The sequence below is a fragment of the Lethenteron reissneri genome, chromosome 50 (genome assembly GCF_015708825.2).
Source record: "Lethenteron reissneri isolate LAM-NWPU_2019-01 chromosome 50, ASM1570882v1, whole genome shotgun sequence".
Classification (NCBI taxonomy): Eukaryota; Metazoa; Chordata; class Hyperoartia; order Petromyzontiformes; family Petromyzontidae; genus Lethenteron; species Lethenteron reissneri.
In genome coordinates, this window is record NC_083828.1 from 1,953,550 (window position 1) to 1,978,220 (window position 24,671).

The following is a 24,671-nucleotide window of genomic DNA, read 5'->3' on the forward strand; positions in this document are numbered from 1 at the left end:
TGGTTGTGGAATTGTCGTGATATTGTGGTAGTGTATATTTATCACTTGTGCTTGTTTAGGCAGAATAGCCTGACTGAGTCCCATGATTCGTTTTCAAAAGAGGGTCCTGCCAAGTTTTTCGCAGTCGGGGCAATGTTGCTATTTTATATTTGAATTGTCCAACTCTATAGGCTGTGAGAGGCCATGTGGGGTCAAGAGCATCGCAGTGAGGAGACAAAGGGGGCCGGGAGTAGTGCTCTTCCCATCATCACTTCCTTGCGTCGGCCTAAACAGATTTGTGCCCAGGTGTGGTCACGTGATGATGGTCACGATGATGGTGCTGATGTTGGTGGTGATGATGATGATGGTGTTAACGCTGTCACCGTATTGCCCGGATTATAAGACGCTCCGAAAAGTAGGACGCACCTCCCCACACGTGTGTGCCCCGTGTCAATAAAGGTAGACACAAACCTGCTCACACAAACACAGATACCGGATTATAAGACGCACCACCCAACTTTTGCTTTCAAACACGCGGGAGAAATGTGCGTCCCATGTAGAGAATACGGTAGTGGACACTATGGTGGTGATGATGGTGGTGGTGGTGGCGACAAAGATCCCCTGTATAACCTAAACATAATTTACTTACACATATGAGCAGGGGGGTCCCCGACGCCTTCAAACTAAACCCGAAGTATTACATCTGACATTGTGATGTCGAAGCACGCCCCCTCCCCAAAGCGCGGGGCCCGGGGCGGCCTCCCCGATTCGCCGTGCCAGAGGGACGGCTCTGCACATTAAGTACTCGTGAATCGACGGACAACACAGAAGCTGCCTGGCCCCCGCTGCCTTCCCGCTCGTCTGGTGGTTGCTCCTCGCGAACTCAAGAGTCATCCTCTCTCTTCGAGAGTGACGTTATTAGTGGGCAGAGTTGGCAGAGAAGTAAGTGGAGCCAATGAGCAGCAGGCCGAGCCAACGTTGTATCGAACGGGGGCGGTGCTAGCGGTCCAGTGGGCGTGGTCGTGTAAAGTGGGCAGGGCTGGGAGCCCACAGCGTGTCCCGGTTGAGCCTCCCAGAAGTCTCGTAGCCTTACTGCTGCCAACAACAACAACGCGAGTTGACTCCCGAGGCCCACGCATCCAGGGGCAAGGGGATTGGGGGGAGCATGAACGTGTGGGGTGTAGAAGAAGATGTATTGATCAGAGTGTAGGCGTCAGGATGTAGGTGACAGGGTGTAGGGCTTAGAGTTCCGTTCGGGATGCTTCATAAGTCGAGGTTTTTAAGGCTCGTCTGAAAGGACAATTATTTTCTCTTGTATATCCGCATGCGTAGGGTTGTTTTCCTCTTCGTTTTAATGTTAAGGGTTTTTACTGGGATTGTTTTTTTACTGGGATTGTGTTGAAAAGCACTGTGAGGTGTTGCGTCTACCCCCCCCCCCCCCCCCAACTTCCCGAGTTTTACTTACAAAAACACCGGTCCAGGTCACAGTAATGGCGAGCGGCACGTGCTCGGATCACAGATCAGGGGCTTACGGAGTGGTGTGATCGATTTCTCGAGTGAGAGAGAGTGGAGGGGGGGGGGGTTACTCCTTTCAAATGTGCTTTATTTCACGCGAGACAAAGCGGACACCACGGCGAGCGGCGACATTCACACTGCGCACGGCGGCGGGGCCCACCGCGCACACAGCGGCCACACCACGGCCCAGGGTGAACCACACCACGGCCCAGGGCCGAAGGGCAACCACTCCAAGGTCCAGGGTCAACCACGCCACGGTTCACGGTTAACCACACCACGGCCTTGGGGCAACCACACCACGGCCTTGGGGCAACCACACTACCGCCCGGGATTCAACCACCCCGTGGTCAGGTTAACCACACCATGGTCCAGGGTTACCCGCATCGCGGTCCAGGTTTTACCCTACATACCATAGATTCGAGGTTACCACACCATGTCCTGTATGTGTTAAACATGCCACGTTCGGTCTCTGTGGTTAACATACCATGTCTTGTCTCACCTTCTTTACACGGTGGCTACAGCTTTATCATACAATAGCTCCAGGTTTATCACACCATGGCCCAAGTTTACGGTAGCACGCCTCTGTGTCTACTACCCCACGTGATGTCTCTGTGTCTACCACCCACTTCCTGTCTCTGTCTACCACCCCACTTCCTGTCTGTGTCTACCACCCCACTTCCTGTGTCTACAACCCACTTCCTGTCTCTGTCTACCACCCCACTTCCTGTCTGTGTCTACCACCCCACTTCCTGTCTGTGTCTACCACCCCACGTGCTGTCTGTGTCTACCACCCCACTTCCTGTCTGTGTCTACCACTCCACTTCCTGTCTCTGTCTGCCACCCCACTTCCTGTCTGTGTCTACCACCCCACTTCCTGTCTGTGTCTACCACCCCAGTTCCTGTCTCTGTGTCTACCACCCCACTTCCTGTCTCTGTCTGCCACCCCACTTCCTGTCTCTGTCTGCCACCCCACTTCCTGTCTGTGTCTACCACCCCAGTTCCTGTCTCTGTGTCTACCACCCCACTTCCTGTCTCTGTTTACCACGCCATTTTGTGGCTGTGTATCCTGGTTTACCATCTTGGTACTGGGATTACCACACTATGTCGCCTGGGTTCACCGCACCAAGGCTATGGGTTTACCGCACCAAGGCTTTGGGTTTACCGCACCAAGGCTTTGGGTTCACCGCACCAAGGCTATGGGTTCACCGCGCCACGGATATGGGTTCACCGCACCAAGGCTTTGGGTTCACCGCACCAAGGCTATGGGTTCACCGCGCCACGGATATGGGTTCACCGCACCACGGCTTTGGGTTCACCGTGCCACGCAAGGGACCAGAGTCCCGGTGGGGAAGTCACGGTGCCGCCTGGCCTGAACCCCGTGGACACCAAATACCCCTGTGTGACCCCCGAGGACAATTAACCCCCCCCCCAATTAATCCCCAAACACACCGCCGATTCATCCATAGTTTAACCCCGAAGCGGGGGGGGGGGGGATTGGGCAGGAGAGGTCAGGTGACACCAGGGAACAGGTAAGTTCAGGGGTCGGGTGAGGTCGGGGGCTAGGTAAGAGAGGCCACGTAAGTTCAGGGTTCAGGTGAGTCCAGCGGGTCGGATAGGTTCAGGGGCCAGGTGAAATTTCAGGGGAGCCAGGTGAGAATGTCCACGTGGAGTTTCCAGCGCTCAGGGATGGCAGGTGACCGAGCACCCCGTGACCTCCACCACCACGCGTCAATGCGTGACCCCCCCCCCCGCCATCTCGCACCCCCCCAGCCCCCCCACTACGTGCTCAGCATGCCGTGGTGGGTGGGAGCGGTGGGCGAGTGGCTTGGGTGGCCCCTTCCCCGACACAGACGACCCCACGTGGGCAGCGGCAGGGAGCCGTGTGGAGTCGCGCCCAATACACTCGTCACCATCAGTACTGCAGTAATTCATTAAATAACACTTTGTCAGTATGTACACGTAGGCCCGCGCTCGGGTCTCATTAAAATATCTCTTCTCGTTTGTACACGAAGCTGCTCGCGCTCTACGAGCTCCCGCCACGGGAACGGGGAGTTGGCACGGGTGTGCGCCAGCCGCACTGCTCCTTCCTCCCTCCTCCTCATCTGCCTCGTCCCATCTCACCACGGTCCCCGCACCCACCTCGCCATCACTACCCGCGCAGTGGCGATTCTAGGACCCGGTAACCACGGGGTGGCGGTGGAGGGGGGGAGGGCACATGGGGGAGGAGGGTCGGGGGGGGGCACCCATTTTCTCCCCACCCCCCCCCCGCCTCGGTGTGAAACTCCCCGAGTGGGGCGAGATTCTGAAGCTCGCAGCTTGGAGGCCTCGCGTGCCGACCCATCAGCTGGCGCGTGTTATCTGGCACAGGGAAGGAAACGATGGCGGGTTGCGGTCGGTTGTTGCAAAGCTGTCGAGCCCAGCAGCGGCCGCCGCGGCTAATCGCTGTGGCCGAGTGCACTAGCCGCCGCAGGGGACTCGCGCTGCCGGAGCGTTCCGCGCCCGTGCCGGGGTCGCGGCGCGAACTGGCGGAATATGAACAGCTGCTAGCGAATCACGACATTGGGGTAAACCGTGTTACAACATCGTCCCCCCCCCCTCCCCCCTTGTCTAATTGGGGGGGGCGGCGGTGGTGATGTGGCCTTGCCGGAGCACACGCTCGCCCCCTGTTAGACAGCTTTCGCGGTTCGGTTCCGGCAGGCCGCCCTGGTTAACTCGCTGCTGCGGTGCGCACCGCACGCAACCGCCGTAGAGCGCTGCCGGCGCCGGCCGCCTCGCTCGCGACGTCATTCCGAACGAGCGGCCCCCCGAGTTTGCCGCCCGGCGTCACGACGGTCCCCGCCTGTGGCGAACTTGATAGACGAACCCCGCGGATGACTCACGCGGGGACTGCCCCGTGGCAGCCGCACGCGCTCAGCGGTCGATGCTTGGCCACGCTCGTGATGATGACCTCTTTAACCCTAACGTGAGCAGCCACTGCCTCTCAATGGTTTGGGGGGGGGGGGCACATGGATAAGGTGGGGGGGGGGCAGGGGACACTGCAATTCATCAAGGGGGGTCACAGCCTTCCCAGGCCAACCCCCTCCTCCCCTAGAATCGCCACTGCTCCTCGCGAGCCCCCCCACTCCCCTGCCCTCTCCCTGCTGTGTCTATGTACACGTGTGTGCGTGTACACGTGTGTGCGTGTACACGTGTGTGCGTGTACACGTGTGTGCGTGTACACGTGTGTGCGTGCGCGTGCGTGTGTGCCGCGCCGGGGTTCGGGGACCCAGACACCGACTCCACCCAGGTCCCCTGATATGTAGTGCGGCGCGGGGGGGGGGTCACGGAGGGGTCACGGGGCCGGGGGGATCAGGGACCCCCCCCCCCTCCTACGTCTGCCCGTAAGGATCGACAGCGACCTCGACTCCCTTCTGGTGTCACACGCAGGCAACCCCTAAACACGCAGGCAACCCCCAATCGGGGACCCCCCCCCCATCATGCCGGGTAGGGGGGCATCGCAAAACCGTGTCTCACCTCGACCCCCACCACCCCGGACCCCCTGACAGCCCCTACATCACAGCGCAGGGGTCTGGGGGAGAGACGCGTCTGGGGGTGCAGATAGGGGGTCATGGTGGGGGCGGGCGCAGGGGGCTTGCGAGGCGCGCAAAGTCGGGGGTCTGTTGGGGAGCACAAGGGGACGCGCGTCGCGAGGGGGTCGCGGGGGGGGGGGGTCGCGGGGGGCCGCAAGAGTTAGGGGGGGTGAGGGCGTGGGGGGGGCGGTCTCGGGAGGAGGGGGTCTTGGGGTCACGGGGAGGCGCTGCCCCCTCCACCTTCAAGTACTGAGCGTTGCGACAGCACGGGCGGGCGGGCGGGGTGGGGGTAAGGGGTGGTGGGGGGGGGGGCCCTGCTGCCTGTGGGACCCTCGGGGGGCCCCCTGAGGCGGCCCTGGCCCGGGGGTGGGGCCCTCGGCCGCCGCCTCCGCGCGCTGGGGGTCACGGACGCTCGCGACCTCGCGCGCCTCCAGTAAAAAGTTTGGTCCTTTGGTCCCTACGGTCTAAGGAATGATGAGTCAGCGATCTCGCTGGGGGCGCCCAGCAAGGGGGTACCCGGCGATGGGGGTCCCCGGCGAAGGGGGTCCCCGGCGAAGGGGTTTAGGAGGGGAGGGAGGGTCCCGGTCTTCTCCAACGTCCGGTGCCACTCAGAGCCTCTTCTGCAGCCACGCAGGGAAGTGGGTGGGGGGGTGGGGGCTAGGCCCTCCCCTCCTGGGGGGCGGGGCTGGGGGCTGCAGGGGGTCTGAGCCCCGGGGTGGGGGCGGTACCCTGTGGGGGACTCGGGGGGGGGACCCCTGGGAAGGGGGCGGGGCGGGGAGCAAGACTCCATGGGGGAGGGGTTACCCCATAGAGAGGAAGGGGTTATCTCAAAGGGGTAAAGGTTACCCCATACAAGGGAGAGGGGGCAGGGGATACTATACGGAGTAGGGGAGGGGAGGGGCTAAGCCGAAGGAAGGGGGTTACCCCATAGGGGGAGGAGTTACCCCGTAAAATAGGGATGGGCGATCCCCAGGAGGGGATTGGTTACCCTGGATAGGAGTTACCCCGTGGGGGGGAAGGGGATGCCCCGTGAGGGGGAGGGGCTATCCCGTCGGGGGAGGGGTCACCCCTGCGGGGGAGGGGAGGGGTTACCCCAGCGGGGGAGGGAGGAGGGGTTACCCCAGCGGGGGAGGGAGGAGGGGTTACCCCAGCGGGGGAGGGAGGAGGGGTTACCCCGTGCGGGGGTCAGAAGCTGCTGTTCCATAACGTCTCCCTGAAAAAGAGGGCAGCAGAGGGGAGAATGTGGTGAGTGTGGTGAGTGTGGTGAGTGTGGTGCAAGGTGAGTGTGGTGCAAGGTGAGTGTGGTGAGCGTGGTGCAGGGTGAGCGTGGTGAGTGTGGTGCAGGGTGAGTGTGGTGAGCGTGGTGCAAGGTGAGTGTGGTGAGTGTGGTGAGTGTGGTGCAGGGTGAGTGTGGTGAGTGTGGTGCAGGGTGAGCGTGGTGAGTGTGGTGCAGGGTGAGTGTGGTGAGCGTGGTGCAAGGTGAGTGTGGTGAGTGTGGTGAGCGTGGTGCAGGGTGAGCGTGGTGCAGGGTGAGTGTGGTGAGTGTGGTGCAGGGTGAGTGTGGTGAGTGTGGTGAGCGTGGTGAGTGTGGTGCAGGGTGAGTGTGGTGAGTGTGGTGCAAGGTGAGTGTGGTGAGTGTGGTGAGTGTGGTGCAGGGTGAGTGTGGTGAGTGTGGTGCAGGGTGAGTGTGGTGAGTGTGGTGAGCGTGGTGAGTGTGGTGCAGGGTGAGTGTGGTGAGTGTGGTGCAAGGTGAGTGTGGTGAGTGTGGTGAGTGTGGTGCAGGGTGAGTGTGGTGAGTGTGGTGAGTGTGGTTCAGGGTGAGTGTGGTGAGCGTGGTGAGTGTGGTGCAGGGTGAGTGTGGTGAGTGTGGTGCAGGGTGAGTGTGGTGAGTGTGGTGAGTGTGGTGAGTGTGGTGCAGGGTGAGTGTGGTGAGTGTGGTGCAGGGTGAGTGTGGTGAGTGTGGTGAGTGTGGTGAGTGTGGTGCAGGGTGAGTGTGGTGAGTGTGGTGAGTGTGGTGCAGGGTGAGTGTGGTGAGTGTGGTGAGTGTGGTGAATGTGGTGAGTGTGGTGCAAGGTGAGTGTGGTGAGTGTGGTGCAGGGTGAGTGTGGTGAGTGTGGTGCAAGGTGAGTGTGGTGAGTGTGGTGCAAGGTGAGTGTGGTGAGTGTGGTGCAGGGTGAGTGTGGTGAGTGTGGTGCAGGGTGAGTGTGGTGCAGGGTGAATGTGGTGAGTGTGGTGCAAGGTGAGTGTGGTGAGTGTGGTGCAAGGGTGAGTGTGGTGAGTGTGGTGCAGGGTGAGTGTGGTGAGTGTGGTGCAGGGTGAGTGTGGTGAGTGTGGTGCAAGGTGAGTGTGGTGAGTGTGGTGCAGGGTGAGTGTGGTGAGTGTGGTGCAGGGTGAGTGTGGTGAGTGTGGTGCAAGGTGAGTGTGGTGAGTGTGGTGAAGGGTGAGTGTGGTGAGCGTGGTGCAGGGTGAGTGTGGTGAGTGTGGTGCAGGGTGAGTGTGGTGAGTGTGGTGCAGGGTGAGTGTGGTGAGTGTGGTGCAGGGTGAGTGTGGTGAGTGTGGTGCAGGGTGAGTGTGGTGAGTGTGGTGAAGGGTGAGTGTGGTGAGCGTGGTGCAGGGTGAGTGTGGTGAGTGTGGTGCAAGGTGAGTGTGGTGAGTGTGGTGAGTGTGGTGCAGGGTGAGTGTGGTGAGTGTGGTGAGTGTGGTGAGCGTGGTGAGTGTGGTGCAGGATGAGTGTGGTGAGTGTGGTGCAGGGTGAGTGTGGTGAGTGTAGTGCAGGGTGAGTGTGGTGAGTGTGGTGAGTGTGGTGAGTGTGGTGCAGGATGAGTGTGGTGAGTGTGGTGAGTGTGGTGAGTGTGGTGCAGGGTGAGTGTGGTGAGTGTGGTGAGTGGTGGTGCAGGGTGAGTGTGGTGAGTGTGGTGAGTGTGGTGCAGGGTGAGTGTGGTGAGCGTGGTGCAGGGTGAGTGTGGTGAGTGTGGTGCAGGGTGAGTGTGGTGAGTGTGGTGAGTGTGGTGCAGGGTGAGTGTGGTGAGTGTGGTGAGCGTGGTGAGTGTGGTGCAGGGTGAGTGTGGTGAGTGTGGTGCAAGGTGAGTGTGGTGAGTGTGGTGAGTGTGGTGAGCGTGGTGAGTGTGGTGCAGGGTGAGTGTGGTGAGTGTGGTGCAGGGTGAGTGTGGTGAGTGTGGTGAGTGTGGTGAGCGTGGTGAGTGTGGTGCAGGGTGAGTGTGGTGAGTGTGGGCGGGTGAGTGTGGTGAGTGTTGGGGAGGTGGTGCAGGGTGAGTGTGGTGAGTGTGGTGCAGGGTGAGTGTGGGAGTGTGGTGAGTGTGGTGAGTGTGGTGAGTGTGGTGCAGGGTGAGTGTGGTGAGTGTGGTGCATGGGTGAGTGTGGTGAGTGTGGTGCAAGGTGAGTGTGGTGAGTGTGGTGCAAGGTGAGTGTGGTGAGTGTGGTGCAGGGTGAGTGTGGTGAGTGTGGTGCAAGGGTGAGTGTGGTGAGTGTGGTGCAGGGTGAGTGTGGTGAGTGTGGTGCAGGGTGAATGTGGTGAGTGTGGTGCAAGGGTGAGTGTGGTGAGTGTGGTGCAAGGGTGAAGTGTGGTGAGTGTGGTGCAAGGTGAGTGTGGTGAGTGTGGTGCAGGGTGAGTGTGGTGAGTGTGGTGCAAGGTGAGTGTGGTGAGTGTGGTGCAAGGTGAGTGTGGTGAGTGTGGTGCAAGGTGAGTGTGGTGAGTGTGGTGCAAGGTGAGTGTGGTGAGTGTGGTGCAAGGTGATGTGTGGTGAGTGTGGTGCAAGGTGAGTGTGGTGAGTGTGGTGCAGGTGAGTGTGGTGAGTGTGGTACAGGGTGAGTGTGGGTGAGTGTGGTGCAAGGTGAGTGTGGTGAGTGTGGTGCAGGGTGAGTGTGGTGAGTGTGGTGCAAGGTGAGTGTGGTGCAGGGTGAGTGTGGTGCAGGGTGAGTGTGGTGAGTGTGGTGCAAGGTGAGTGTGGTGAGTGTGGTGCAGGGTGAGTGTGGTGAGTGTGGTGCAGGGTGAGTGTGGTGAGTGTGGTGAGGGTGAGTGGTGAGGTGGTGCAAGGTGAGTGTGGTGCAGGGTGAGTGTGGTGAGTGTGGTGCAGGGTGAGTGTGGTGAGTGTGGTGCAAGGTGAGTGTGGTGAGTGGTGCAGGGTGAGTGTGGTGAGTGTGGTGCAGGGTGAGTGTGGTGAGTGTGGTGCAGGTGAGTGTGGTGGTGGGGGGGTGAGTGTGGGAGTGTGGTGCAAGGTGAGGTGGTGTGGTGAGTGTGTGGTGAAGGGTGAGTGTGGTGAGCGTGGTGCGGTGTTGGTGAGTGTGGTGAGGGGTGAGTGTGGTGGAGTGTGGTGCAGGGTGAGTGTGGTGAGTGTGGTGAAGGGTGAGTGTGGTGAGTGGGTGCAGGGTGAGTGTGGTGAGTGGGTGCAGGGTGAGTGTGGTGAGTGTGGTGAAGGGTGAGTGTGGTGAGCGTGGTGCAGGGTGAGTGTGGTGAGTGTGGTGCAAGGTGAGTGTGGTGAGTGTGGTGAGTGTGGTGCAGGGTGAGTGTGGTGAGTGTGGTGCAAGGTGAGTGTGGTGAGTGTGGTGCAAGGTGAGTGTGGTGAGTGTGGTGCAGGGTGAGTGTGGTGAGTGTGGTGCAGGGTGAGTGTGGTGAGTGTGGTGCAAGGTGAGTGTGGTGAGTGTGGTGAAGGGTGAGTGTGGTGAGCGTGGTGCAGGGTGAGTGTGGTGAGTGTGGTGCAGGGTGAGTGTGGTGAGTGTGGTGCAGGGTGAGTGTGGTGAGTGTGGTGCAAGGTGAGTGTGGTGAGTGTGGTGAAGGGTGAGTGTGGTGAGCGTGGTGCAGGGGGTGAGTGTGGTGAGTGTGGTGCGGTGTGAGTGTGGTGAGTGTGGTGCAAGGTGAGTGTGGTGAGTGTGGTGCAAGGTGAGTGTGGTGATTGTGGTGAAGGGTGAGTGTGGGAGCGTGGTGCAAGGTGAGTGTGGTGAGTGTGGTGAAGGGTGAGTGTGGTGAGTGTGGTGCAGGGTGAGTCTGGTGAGTGTGGTGCAGGGTGAGTGTGGTGAGTGTGGTGCAAGGTGAGTGTGGTGACTGTGGTGCAAGGTGAGTGTGGTGAGTGTGGTGAGTGTGGTGAAGGGTGAGTGTGGTGAGCGTGGTGCAAGGTGAGTGTGGTGAGTGTGGTGCAAGGTGAGTGTGGTGAGTGTGGTGAGTGTGGTGCAGGGTGAGTGTGGTGAGTGTGGTGCAGGGTGAGTGGGTGGGTGAGTGTGGTGAGTGGTGGTGGTGTGCAGGGTGAGTGTGGTGAGTGTGGTGCAAGGTGAGTGTGGTGAGTGTGGTGAGTGTGGTGCAGGTGAGTGTGGTGAGTGTGGTGGGTGTGGTTCAGGGTGTGAGTGTGGTGAGCGTGGTGCAGGGTGAGTGTGGTGAGTGTGGTGAGGGTGAGTGTGGTGAGTGTGGTGCAAGGTGAGTGTGGTGAGTGTGGTGCAGGGTGAGTTGGTGAGTGTGGTGCAGGGTGAGTGTGGTGAGTGTGGTGCAAGGTGGTGTGGTGAGTGTGGTGAAGGTGAGTGTGGTGAGCGTGGTGCAGGGTGAGTGCTGGTGAGTGTGGTGCAGGGTGAGTGTGGTGAGTGTGTTGCAGGTGAGTGTGGTGAGTGTGGTGCAGGGTGAGTGTGGTGAGTGTGGTGCAGGGTGAGTGTGGTGAGTGTGGTGAAGGGTGAGTGTGGTGAGCGTGGTGCAGGGTGAGTGTGGTGAGTGTGGTGCAAGGTTGAGTGTGGTGAGTGTGGTGCGTGTGGTGCCGGGTGAGTGTGGTGAGTGTGGTGAGTGGTGAGCTGAGTAGAGTGTGTGCAGGATGAGTGTGGGAGTGGGTGAGGTGAGTGTGGTGAGTGTAGTGGCAGGGTGAGTGTGGTGAGTGTAGTGCAGGTGAGTGTGGTGAGTGTGGTGAGTGTGGTGAGTGTGGTGCAGGATGAGTGTGGTGAGTGTGGTGAGTGTGGTGAGTGTGGTGCAGGGTGAGTGTGGTGAGTGTGGTGAGTGTGGTGCAGGGTGAGTGTGGTGAGTGTGGTGAGTGTGGTGCAGGGTGAGTGTGGTGAGCGTGGTGCAGGGGAGTGTGGTGAGTGTGGTGCAGGGTGAGTGTGGTGAGTGTGGTGAGTGTGTGGTGCAGGTGAGTGTGGTGATGTGGTGAGCGTGGTGATGTGGTGCAGGGTGAGTGTGGTGAGTGTGGTGCAGGTGAGTGTGGTGAGTGTGGTGAGTGTGGTGAGCGTGGTGAGTGTGGTGCAGGGTGAGTGTGGTGAGTGTGGTGCAGGGTGAGTGTGGTGAGTGTGGTGAGTGTGGTGAGCGTGGTGAGTGTGTGCAGGGTGATGTGGTGAGTGTGGTGCAGGGTGAGTGGGTGGTGTGGTGAGTGTGGTGAGTGTGGTGCAGGGTGAGTGTGGTGAGTGTGGTGCAGGGGTGAGTGTGGTGAGTGTGGTGAGTGTGGTGAGTGTGGTGAGTGTGGTGCAGGGTGAGTGTGGTGAGTGTGGTGCAGGGTGAGTGTGGTGAGTGTGGTGCAAGGTGAGTGTGGTGAGTGTGGTGCAAGGTGATGTGGTGAGTGTGGTGCAGGGTGAGTGTGGTGAGTGTGGTGCAGGGTGAGTGTGGTGAGTGTGGTGCAGGGTGAGTGTGGTGAGTGTGGTGCAGGGTGAATGTGGTGAGTGTGGTGCAAGGTGAGTGTGGTGAGTGTGGTGCAAGGTGAGTGTGGTGAGTGTGGTGCAAGGTGAGTGTGGTGAGTGTGGTGCAGGGTGAGTGTGGTGAGTGTGGTGCAAGGTGAGTGTGGTGAGTGTTGGTGCAAGGTGAGTGTGGGGTGAGTGTGGTGCAAGGTGAGTGTGGTGAGTGTGGTGCAAGGTGAGTGTGGTGAGTGTGGTGCAGGGTGAGTGTGGTGAGTGTGGTACAGGGTGAGTGTGGTGAGTGTGGTGCAAGGTGAGTGTGGTGAGTGTGGTGCAGGGTGAGTGTGGTGAGTGTGGTGCAAGGTGAGTGTGGTGGCAGGGGTGAGTGTGGTGCAGGGTGAGTGTGGTGAGTGTGGTGCAAGGTGAGTGTGGTGAGTGTGGTGCAGGTGAGTGGGGTGAGTGTGGTGCAGGTGAGTGTGGTGAGTGTGGTGAAGGGTGAGTGTGGTGAGGTGTGGTGCAGGGTGAGTCTGGTGAGTGTGGTGCAGGGGTGAGTGTGGTGAGTGTGGGCAAGGTGAGTTGGGTGACTGTGGTGCAAGGTGAGTGTGGTGAGTGTGGTGAGTGTGGTGAAGGGTGAGTGTGGTGAGCGTGGTGCAAGGTGAGTGTGGTGAGTGTGGTGAAGGGTGAGTGTGGTGAGTGTGGTGCAGGGTGAGTGTGGTGCAGGGTGAGTGTGGTGAGTGTGGTGAGTGTGGTGCAGGGTGAGTGTGGTGAGTGTGGTGAAGGGTGAGTGTGGTGAGCGTGGTGCAGGGTGAGTGTGGTGAGTGTGGTGCAAGGTGAGTGTGGTGAGTGTGGTGAGTGTGGTGCAGGGTGAGTGTGGTGAGTGTGGTGAGTGTGGTGAGTGTGGTGCAGGGTGAGTGTGGTGAGCGTGGTGAGTGTGGTGAGTGTGGTGAGTGTGGTGCAGGGTGAGTGTGGTGAGCGTGGTGAGTGTGGTGAGTGTGGTGCACGGTGAGTGTGGTGAGTGTGGTGAGTGTGGTGAGTGTGGTGCAGGGTGAGTGTGGTGAGCGTGGTGAGTGTGGTGCAGGGTGAGTGTGGTGAGTGTGGTGAGTGTGGTGAGTGTGGTGCAGGGTGAGTGTGGTGCAGGGTGAGCGTGGTGAGTGTGGTGCCGGGTGAGTGTGGTGAGTGTGGTGAATGTGGTGAGTGTGGTGAGTGTGGTGAGTGTGGTGCAGGGGATGGGGTGAGTGTGGTGAGTGTGGTGCAAGGGAGTGTGAGTGAGCGTGGTGCAGGGTGAGTGTGGTGAGTGTGGTGAGTGTGGTGCAGGGTGATTGTGGTGAGTGTGGTGAGTGTGGTGCAAGGTGAGTGTGGTGAGTGTGGTGCAGGGTGAGTGTGGTGAGTGTGGTGAGTGTGGTGCAGGGTGAGTGTGGTGAGTGTGGTGAGTGTGGTGCAAGGTGAGTGTGGTGAGCGTGGTGCAGGGTGAGTGTGGTGAGTGTGGTGAGTGTGGTGCAGGGTGAGTGTGGTGAGTGTGGTGCAGGGTGAGTGTGGTGAGTGTGGTGCAGGGTGAGCGTGGTGAGTGTGGTGAGTGTGGTGAGTGTGGTGAGTGTGGTGCAGGGTGAGTGTGGTGAGTGTGGTGAGCGTGGTGAGTGTGGTGAGTGTGGTGCAGGGTGAGTGTGGTGAGTGTGGTGAGTGTGGTGCAGGGTGAGTGTGGTGAGTGTGGTGAGCGTGGTGAGTGTGGTGCAGGGTGAGTGTGGTGAGTGTGGTGCAGGGTGAGCGTGGTGAGTGTGGTGCAGGGTGAGTGTGGTGAGTGTGGTGAGTGTGGTGAGTGTGGTGCAGGGTGAGTGTGGTGAGCGTGGTGAGTGTGGTGAGTGTGGTGCAGGGTGAGTGTGGTGCAGGGTGAGTGTGGTGCAAGGTGAGTGTGGTGAGTGTGGTGCAGGGTGAGTGTGGTGAGTGTGGTGCAAGGTGAGTGTGGTGAGCGTGGTGCAGGATGAGTGTGGTGAGTGTGGTGCAAGGTGAGTGTGGTGAGCGTGGTGCAGGGTGAGTGTGGTGCAAGGTGAGTGTGGTGAGTGTGGTGCAAGGTGAGTGTGGTGAGTGTGGTGCAGGGTGAGTGTGGTGCAGGGTGGTGTGCAAGGTGAGTGTGGTGAGTGTGGTGCAGGGTGAGTGTGGTGAGTGTGGTGCAAGGTGAGTGTGGTGAGCGTGGTGCAGGGTGAGTGTGGTGCAGGTGAGTGTGGTGCAAGGTGAGTGGTGGTGAGTGGTGCAAGGTGAGTGTGTGAGTGTGTTCAGGGTGATGTGTGAGTGTGGATTGCAGAGGTGAGTGTGGTGAGTGTGGTGCAGGGTGAGTGTGGTGAGTGTGGTTGCAAGGGTGAGTGTGGTGAGTGTGTGCAGGTGAGTGTGGTGAGTGTGGTGCAAGGTGAGTGTGGTGAGCGTGGTGCAGGGTGAGTGTGGTGCAAGGTGAGTGTGGTGAGTGTGGTGCAAGGTGAGTGTGGTGAGTGTGGTGCAGGGTGAGTGTGGTGCAGGGTGAGTGTGGTGCAAGGTGAGTGTGGTGAGTGTGGTGCAGGGTGAGTGTGGTGAGTGTGGTGCAAGGTGAGTGTGGTGAGCGTGGTGCAGGGTGAGTGTGGTGCAGGGTGAGTGTGGTGCAAGGTGAGTGTGGTGAGTGTGGTGCAAGGTGAGTGTGGTGAGTGTGGTGCAGGGTGAGTGTGGTGCAGGGTGAGTGTGGTGCAAGGTGAGTGTGGTGAGTGTGGTGCAGGGTGAGTGTGGTGAGTGTGGTGCAAGGTGAGTGTGGTGAGTGTGGTGCAGGGTGAGTGTGGTGAGTGTGGTGCAGGGTGAATGTGGTGAGTGTGGTGCAAGGTGAGCGTGGTGAGTGTGGTGCAAGGTGAGCGTGGTGAGTGTGGTGCAAGGTGAGCGTGGTGCAGGGTGAGTGTGGTGCAGGGTGAGTGTGGTGAGTGTGGTGCAGGGTGAGTGTGGTGACTGTGGTGCAGGGTGAGTGTGGTGAGTGTGGGGAGTGTGGTGCAGGGTGAGTGTGGTGAGCGTGGTGCAGGGTGAGTGGAGTATGGTGAGTGCCTCACCTTGAGAGTGCGGGGAAGTGGCCCTTCACCTGGTGAGTATGGCGAGTCGCCCATCACCTGGCCAGTGTGCGCTCAGGAGGGGCGGTGTGGTGAGTGGTGAGTGTGGTGAGTGTGCCCTCACCTGGTGAGTATGGCGAGTCGCCCATCACCTGGTCAATGTGCGCTCAGGAGGGGCGTTTGGGTGAGTGGTGAGTGTGGTGAGTCGCCCTGACCTGGTGAGTGTGCACTCAGTCGGGGCAGTGTGGTGAGTGTGGTGAGTTGTCCCTGACCTGGCTAGTGCACGCTTAGTCTGGGCGGTGTGACGAGTGACCCCCCCTCCCTCCCACCGCTCACCAGGTGAGAATAGTTTAGTGGCCCCCCTCGCCAGGCAAGCGTGTGCTCATTAGGGGCGGCGTGGTGAGTGGTGAGTGTGGTGAGTCGCCCATCACCTGGTGAGTGTGCGTCTCAGTAGGGGCGGTTGGCGTCCTTGGGTCGCTTGAGCTGCACCTTGAGCCGCTTCATTCCGATCTGAAAGCCGTTCATGGCCTGGATCGCAGCCTGGGCAGAGCCCGGGTTATCAAAACTCACGAACCCTGGGGCACGGGCACACGCGACACCGGTGGTGAGTGGCCCCTCACCTGGTGAGCATGTGCTCGGTGTGGGGTGGGGGGGCGGTGCGGTGAGTGTGGTGAGTGTGGTGAGTGCCCTGTGCAGAGCCCGGATTGTCAAAACTCACGAACCCTGGGGCACGGGCACACGTGACACCAGCGGTGAGTGGCCCCTCACCTGGTGAGCATGCACTCGCTCAGTGGGGTGGGGGGAGGGGAGGGCGGTGCGGTGAGTGGTGAGTGTGGTGAGTGCCCTGGGCAGAGCCCGGATTATCCAAACTCACCTGGTGAGTGTGGCGCTCAGCAGGGGGCGTCGTGGTGAGTGGCCCCTCACCTGGTGAGTGTGGCGCTCGGGGTAGTGGGAGGAGCGCTGAGTGTGGTGAGTGACCTCGGCTGGTGAGTGTGCGGGGAGTCGGGGCGGTGCGCCGAGTGGTGAGCGTGGCGTGTACCCTCACCTGGTAGTTGTAGGTGTGATGCAGTGATTGGTGACTGGTGAGTGTGGAGTGCCCTCACCTGGCGAGCATGCAGGCAGTAGGGGCAGCGTGGTGAGTGGTGAGTGACGCTGCTGTTGGCAGTAGGGGCTGTGTGGCCAGTGATTGCTGGTGGGTGAGTGGGCAGTAGGGGCAGCGTGGTGAGTGTGGTGAGTGGATACTACACATTGTTCAGCTATACACACCCCATCACTCTCACACACTCAGTGAGTGAGGGTGGGGCGGGTGATAGTGGAGTGCGTGAGGGTGGAGCGAGTGAGGGTGGAGCGAGTGAAGGTGGAGTGACTGTTGAGGGTAGAGCAACAGGTGAGGGTGGAGCAAGTGAGGGTGGAGTGACTGGTGAGGGTGGAATGACGGGTGAGGGTAGAGCGGCAGGTGAGGTTGGAGCGAGTGAGGGTGGAGCTAGTGAGGGTGGAGTGAGTGAGGGTAGAGCGAGTGAGGGTGGAGTGAGTGAGGGTGGAGTGACGAGTGAGGGTGGAATGACGGGTGAGGGTAGAGTGGCGGGTGAGGTTGCAGCGAGTGAGGGTGGAGCTAGTGAGGGTGGATTGAGTGAGGGTAGAGCGAGTGAGGGTGGAGTGACGGGTGAGGATGGAGGGTTGCGCGAGGGTGGAGCGGCGGGTGAGGGTGGAGCGACGAGGAGGATGGGGTGAGTGTCTGTACCGAAGCACTTGCTCTGGTTGGTGGCTCTGTCCACGAACACCTTGGAGGAGATGACGCTGCCGAACGGGAGGAACATCTGCGTGAGCTCCCCGTCGCCAAACTCCTGCGGCAGGTGGTAGATGAAGAGGTTGCAGCCCTCGGGGCCTGCAGGCGCGGGGGGAAAGAGCAGCAAAGAGGTCAGAAGAGGTGAGCGCAGGTAAGAGAGGGTAAATGGACCAGGTGAGAGCAGGGGAGGGGATTGGCCAGGTGAGAGGGGGGGGGGGATGGACCAGGTGAGAGGGGGAGGATGGAGCAGGTGAGAGAGGAAGGTGAGAGTGGTGGTGGTGGTGGTTGTAATGTGGTTGTACCTTCTCTCTGTTGTTGAGGCAGCACTGTGCCCGGGTGTGGGAAGCTCTGGTTGATTTGTCCATAGACAGCTGGGTACGTCGCTGAACAAAGACAAAAACAAAGATCCCCGTATAGCCTTAACAGACTGTTGGGGCAAGTGCTTTTAGCGAGCACCTTTAAAGACCAGCACGGCACACGAGGGGTTGGGTGGCCAACACCACGCCCGGCCGCCTTTGTCTCCCCAGTGGCAACGTTTACACACCACACCAGGTTCTCATTTGAGACTGAGTCGACCTAGGGGAGGCCCACGACCAGTTCAAATAATCGTCACTGGTGTTGGCCGTGAGCGAGAATCCAACTCGGGTCGCCAGGTTGTAGCACAACGCGCTAACTGCTACACACACACACTGATCACTATTCACCAAACAATGTGATAGTGTGATGTTGCGTGGTGGTATGATGGGGTCACGGTGTGATAGTGTGAAGGTGTAGGCAGGTATAGTGGTATAGATGTGGTACAGTTGTGGTACAGTTGTGGTACAGTTGTGGTACGTGGTGGTGGTGGCGGTGCGATGTGGTATTGTGGCAGTGTGATGTGGTGGTGTGACAGTGAGTAATGTGGTGGTTGTGCGGTGGTGAGACTTCGAGGTTTTCTTCTGGCGCAGTGTGGTGGGGAGCATGGTGGTGCGCGGTGGTGTGGTATGAAGTATGGTGGCAGTGCGGTGCAGTGCGGTGATAAGTCCGGCACCTGTGTACTGCTGTATGCCGGCGTACGCCTGCTGCATGGGGTCTGCAGCAGTGGGGCTCTGAGCTGTGGCACAAAGACAAAGATCCCCCGTATAGCCTTTAATAGACTGTTAGGGCTGTTCTCGAGCACATGTGAAGACCAGCACGGCACACGAGGGGGTAAGTGGCCAACACCACGCCTGGCCGCCTCTGCCTCCCCACTAGCAATGTTTACACACCGCACCAAGTACTCATTTGAGGCTGAATCGACCTAGGGGAGGCCCACAACCGATTCAGATAATCATTACTGGTGTGGGGCCGTCAACGGGAATCGAACCCAGGTTCGTAGTGCAGCGTGCTCACCGCTACACTACCACTCCCCATACCGCTGGCACTTGTTAAATTAAGAATATGGCTCAGGGTTAGGCCTAGGGGTTGTGATCAGGGTCACCTGGGTAGGGTTAGGGGTCAGGTCAGGGTCACCTAGGTGGGGTTAAGGATTGGGGTCACAGTCACCTGGATAGGGTTAGGGGTCAGGACAGGGCCACCTGGGTATGGTTAAGGGTTGCGGTCAGGGTCACCTGGGTAAGGTTAAACTAAAGCAAAAAATATATATATTTTACCAGGTAAGGCCCACTGAGCTATTTAGCTTTTTTTTCAGAAGTGACCTGGCCACACACGATAGCCCAAAGAAGTGGCTTATCCGTGGACATTTTCAGCAGTAGCTCGATATTCTAAACGCATGATGTTGATTCTAAATGTGGAGGGAAAACCCGCAGGACCCGGAAAAGAAAATCCACATGACCACAGGGAGAACACGCAAACTCCATATATACAGACACTGTCACGGTCAGGATCGAACCCACGACCTTCTGAATACCAGATGAGGTAGTTACCATTTAGACATCGTGGTTGTGGTTATGGTCACCTGGGTAGGGTTGGGGTCGGGGTCAGGGTTATCTGAGTAGGGTTAGGGGCCGGGGACATCTGGGTGGGGTTTTGAATCGGGGTCAAAGTCACCTGGGTAGGGGTTAGGGGTCAGGGTCACCTGGGTAGGAATCAGGATCACCTGGGTAGGGGTTAGGGGTCAGGATCACCTGGGTGGGGTTAGGGGTTAGGGGTCAGGCTCACCTGGGTGGGGTTAGGGGTTAGGGGTCAGGCTCACCTGGTGGGGGTTAGGGGTCAGGCTCACCTGGGTAGGGGTGCAGACCGTTGCTGTACAGGGCCTCGGGCTGGCCGTTGTGCTGGGGGGGCAGCGCCGTGAAGCCGTTGAGGCTCATGGGGGGCGGCGCGAGTGCCGGCACGCCCGACGAGCCGATCCCGGGGGGGGTGCTGCCCCCTGCAACCACAATCACAACCGCACAGCCACAACACAGCCACATTACAACCGCGTCAGTGCGAGCCGTCACTAAGCCGCCGCCGCCGCGCAAACCCTCGATTGCGCAGTGGTGTAACCACCGTGCAACCGCTGCGACCACATCGATGTAACTATAATACAACCGCACAGCCACAGTGGCACTATCACAATCGCACAGACACAGCTACGTCCATACAATCACAACCACACAACCACACAGACACAAGCAGGGACACGCAACCACAATCGCACATTCACCACACAGACATGACCACAAACAGCACAATCGCAAGCAGAGAGACACCACCACAGACACAACCGCACACCTACAACGCAGGTTAACACGTAGGCTTTCGCGACCAATAAGGAGGATTTCTCCACAACTCTGGCTGTCGCCTGATGATGCTGGTTGTAATTACTGGCGAAACGTTGTCGGGTGGTGGCGGGTTTAACGACACATTTATATTTACGCGATCTATTATGGATAACCACAATGCAGTCACGTCTATGACTCCGCTGTCAGAGGGGCCGATCGTCAGCCAAAGTAACTCATTACCCCCAAAATCACGCCCCAAGGCGGCCACAAGGAAGCGCTGAGGTGGGTCTTCGTTCAACTGTTGCTGAGCAAAACGTCGAGCGGCCAGCAATAAACAGCACGAGCATGAGCGCTGTAATGGATAGAACGTGAAGACGTTTCTTCATTTGAGCAAGGTTGCTGTCGTAAGAGCTTGGAGGGAAAGAGACGATGAGGGGAGGAGGGAATTGCAAAGTGGAGTGGTGCGAGGGAGGATGCAGAAAGGGAAGAGAGGTGGCCTGCAGTGTGGTGTGTGGGTGGGTGAACGTGTGTGCGTGTGTGTGTGGGTGAGTGTGTGCGTGGGTGAGTTTGTGCGTGGGTGAGCGTGTATGTGGGTGAGTGTGTGCGTGGGTGAGTGTGTGAGTCAGTGAGTGTCTGAGTGGGTGGGTGAGCGAATGTGGGTGGGTGAGCGAGTGTGTGGGTAGGTGAGCGAGTGTGTGAACGGGTGAGCGAGTGTGTGCGTGGGTGAGTGTGTGAGTGGGTGAATGAGTGTGTGAGTGGGTAAGTCAGTGAATGTGTGAGTGAATGGGTGAGCGAGTGTGTGGATGGATGAGCAAGTGTCTGAGTGGGTGGGTGAGTGAGTGTCTGAGTGGGTGAATGGGTGCGTGAGCCAGTAAGTGTCTGAGAGTGTGTGCGTGTGTGAGCGAGTGTGTGTGATGGTGATAGGGAGTGGGTCACGAGGTGTGACAGTCGTCTCACGGTTGGTGAGGTGAGAGGAGTGAGCCCGGGTGGTGAGGAGGAGCAGGCGGCTCACCTGACGTGGGAGTCATCGGCGGAGCGCCCAAACTTGTCATGTTCATCGCCGCCATCTGCTGCATCTGGGCGGCGGAGAAGGCGGAGACGGGGGCGATGTAGCCGCCCTGGGCCACGGCCATGAGCGCGGCCTGCTGCTGCATCAGCTGTGACACACACAGCCACACGGCATGCTGTTGCACCACACGTGCAGCTGTTGCACCGCATAACCAGCTGTTGCACCGCATAACCAGCTGTTGCACCGCACGGGCAGCTGTTGCACCGCACGGTCAGCTGTTGCACTACAGCTGTATCACACGAAACGCTGTCAAACAACACACTCAGCAGTTGCCCCAACTACCGCTCACAGCCTGCTCTCAGACAGCCTGCTGATACATTCGCTAGTATGCACTGCCTGCTCCTTTAATCAGCTGTGTGTAGAGTTGTGTGTGTGTGTACATTTTCACGTGTGGCCACCCCGAGGTCGACTCAGCCTTAAATGAGTGCCTGGTGCCGTGTGTAATTGGCATGAACATTGGGAAGGGAGGCAAATACACCGCGGTGACGAGATGTAAACTACCTCGCCTGGTATACAGGAGGCCATGGGCTCGATTCCGACTCTTGATCCCTGTATATATTTGGAGTTTGCGTGTTCTCCCCGTGGTCGTGTGGAATTTTCTCTCCACGTTTAGAATTAACATGCGTTTCAAGCATTTGGCTGCTATACATTTCCACGTGATAAGTCACTTAATTGAGCTACCATTTGTGGCCAGGTCACTTATGAAAGCGAGCTAAATAGCTGAGTGAGCCTTACCTGGTAAAACAACAATTGCTTATAGTTTAGCTACGGCCGGGCGAGCGGGCGGGCGTGGCGCTGGCCACCCAGACCCTCGTGCGCCGCTCCGGCCTTCACAGCACCTACTCGCAAACTGCACTTGCCCCAACGGTTCACTGAAGGCTACGCGGGGGACCTTTGTCCCTGCACGTCTCACCGCCTGGGCGTACGTCCCGTAGGCGCCGAACTGCAGCGCCATGGGGTTGAAGATGCCCAGCTGGCCGGCCATCTGCTGCATGCGGCGCAGAGTTCGCTCCTTGTCCGTGTCCGCGAACTTCACCACCAGACTGGAGGACGCACCCTGCAACGCGGAGAGACACGCGGAGAGACACACTGAGACACGTAAACACGGAGACACGCGAGACTGTTGGGGCAAGCGCTGTTAGCGAGCAGCACCTATGAAGGCCGATAAGGCACATGACGAGGTGAGTGGACAACACCACGCCCGACCGCCTTTGTCTCCCCAGTGGTGATGTTTACACACCGCAACCAGGTACTCATTTGAGGCTGAGTCAACCTAGGGGAGGCCCAGGACCGGTTCAAATAATCGTCACCGGTGTTTTCCGTGAGCGGGAATTAAACTCGGTTCGCTGGATACGTAGCACGGCATGCTAACCGCTCCACTACCTCGACACACACACGCACACACAGGCACGCCTCTTGAAGTTATGCATGGAACACACAGGTAAAAATAGCCCGTGACAAAGGTACACAGACACAGAAGGCACACGAAGACATATAATACAAAGACAAAACAAAGATCCCCCGTATAGCCTTAACAGACTGTTGGGGCAAGTGCTGTTCGCGAGCGATGCAACACAGACACGCGTAGACATAGACACACAAAGGTACACACGCTGTTACCATAGTAACATTCACACGCGGTTGCCATAGTAGCATTCACACGCGGTTGCCATAGTAACATTTACACGCTGTTTCCATGGTAACATTTACGCGCTGTTGCCATAATAACATTCGCGCGCAGTTGCCATAGTAACATTCATGCGCTGTTGCCATAGTAATATTCACACGCTGTTGCCATAGTGACATTCACGCGCTGTTGCCATAGTAACATTCACACGCTGTTACCATAGTAACAATCAAGCGCTGTTGCCATAGTAACACCAGGCACTTGCAATGGGATCTTGGGAGCATTAGCGCCCCGTGCTGGCGATCCTGGGAATAACGATGAGAATCCCATTCGTGTCAAGAGTGGCGGGAATGGCTGGGGATGCTACGGACAATTCCCTAAGGGACCTGTTAGAAACACAGACACACGCAGACACACAGACACACAGACACGCAGTCACATAGACGCACAGACGTAACGACACACATACACAAAGACACACACACGCAGACACAAAGACATAAAAACACACAGTCACATAGACACACAGACGTAAAGACACGCAGATACACAGACACAGACATAAAGAAGCACAGACATAAAGACACGTAGACACACAGACATGAAGACACATATACACACAGACACACAGACATAAAGACACACATACACAAAGACACACACACAGACATAAAGACACGCAGACATGAAGACACACAGACATAAAGACACACAGACACCAAGACACACAGACACAAAGACACAGACGCAAATACCGTACACAGACACAAGAACAGCCACACAGACACACACGCTCACACAAAGACACGTTCACACAGACACACACGTAAACACAGACACGTACACACAGCCACACACGCTCACACAGAGACACGTACACACAGGCACACACGTTCACACAGAGACACGTACACACAGCCCCACAAACACACACGTAAACACAGACACGTACACACAGACACACACGCTCACAGAGACACGTACACACATGCACACACGTAAACACAAAGACACGTACACACAGACACACACGCTCACAGAGACACGTACACACAGCCACACAGACACACACGCTCACACAGACACGTACACACAGACACACAGACACACGCTCACACAGACACGTACACACAGACACACACGCTCACACAGAGACAAACACACAAACATGCACGCAATGTACTCTGATTGGCAATGGGGTTGAGGGAACAGGCACTGATGGGAGAAGGTGGTGGGGGGGGGGGGGTCCTACCGGCATGGTCTGGCTCCCGTGGAGCGCGTTGATGGCCGCCTGAGCCTCGGCGTGGTTGGAGAACTTCACGAACGCGCAGCCTGGACACACACACACACAGCATACACACAGCACACACACAGCATACACACAGCACACACACAGCATACACACAGTGTATATACAACATATATACAGCATATATACAGCATAGACACAGCTTACATACACACAGCATACACACAGCATACACACAGCATATATACAGCATATATACAGCATACACAGCATATATACAGCATATATACAGCATAGACACATCATACACACAGCATATATACAGCATATATACAGCATACACACAGCATACACACAGCATATATACAGCATATATACAGCATAGACACATCATACACACAGCATACACACAGCATACACACAGTGTATATACAACATATATACAGCATAGACACATCATACATACACACAGCATACACATAGCATACACACAGCATACACACAGTGTATATACAACATATATACAGCATAGACACATCATACATACACACAGCATACACACAGCATACACACAGCATATATACAGCATAGACACAGCTTACACACAGCATACACACAGCATACACACAGCATACACACAGCATACACACATATATACAGCAATACACACAGCATACACACGCAGCATACACACAGCATACACACAGCATACACACAGTGTATATACAACATATATACAGCATACACACATCATACATACACACATCATATATACAGAACACACACAGCATACACACAGCATACACACAGCATATATACAGCATACACACAGCACACACACAGCATACACACAACATACATACAGCATACACACAGCATATATACAGCATACACACATCCTATATACAACACACACACAGCATACACACAGCATATATACAGCATACACACAGCATACACACATCATATATACAACATACACACAGCATACACACAGCATACATACGCACAGCATACACACAACATACACACAGAATATACACAGCATACACACAGCATATATACATCATATATACACACAGCATACATACACACAGCATACACACAGCATACACACAGCATATATACATCATACATACACACAGCATACATACACGCAGCACACACACAGCATATATACAGCATACATACAGCATACATACAGCATAGACACAGTGTATATACAGCATACACACAGCATACACACAGCATACACATAGCATACACACAGCATACACACAGCATACACATAGCATAGACACAGCATAGACACAGCATACACACAGCATATATACAGCATAGACACAGTGTATATACAGCATACACACAGCATAGACACAGCATATACACAGCATAGACACAGCGTATATACAGCATACACACAGCATACACACAGCATACACACAGAATATATACAGCATACACACAGCATACACACAGCATACACACAGCATATATACAGCATACACACAGCATAGACACAGTGTATATACAACATACACATAGCATACATACA

General features: G+C 57.4%; 1 protein-coding gene across 7 annotated transcripts in view; it reads right to left on the reverse strand.

Moving 5' to 3' along the window:
* Window positions 1-1,561: 1,561 nt before the first annotated feature.
* Window positions 1,562-24,671, reverse strand: part of LOC133355068 (CUGBP Elav-like family member 4) — a 41,122-nt gene continuing 18,012 nt past the window's right edge. Inside the window, exons 5-14 of one of the 7 annotated variants that reach the window (XR_009756658.1) lie at window positions 23,120-23,199; window positions 21,154-21,297; window positions 20,184-20,328; window positions 18,691-18,837; window positions 17,521-17,583; window positions 16,793-16,873; window positions 16,446-16,589; window positions 15,136-15,279; window positions 6,199-6,276; window positions 1,562-6,144 (exon numbers count right to left, since the gene is read on the reverse strand). Coding sequence is in view for 6 of the 7 variants with exons in the window: in XM_061572346.1 (XP_061428330.1) it covers window positions 15,152-15,279; window positions 16,446-16,589; window positions 16,793-16,873; window positions 17,521-17,583; window positions 18,691-18,837; window positions 20,184-20,328; window positions 21,154-21,297; window positions 23,120-23,199 (932 nt within the window). In the remaining variant the exon portion in view is untranslated. Of the gene's footprint in view, window positions 6,277-15,135; window positions 15,280-16,445; window positions 16,590-16,792; window positions 16,874-17,520; window positions 17,584-18,690; window positions 18,838-20,183; window positions 20,329-21,153; window positions 21,298-23,119; window positions 23,200-24,671 lie in introns of all 7 variants that reach the window. The other 6 variants (XM_061572351.1, XM_061572349.1, XM_061572347.1 and 3 more) reach the window with 6 other exon arrangements.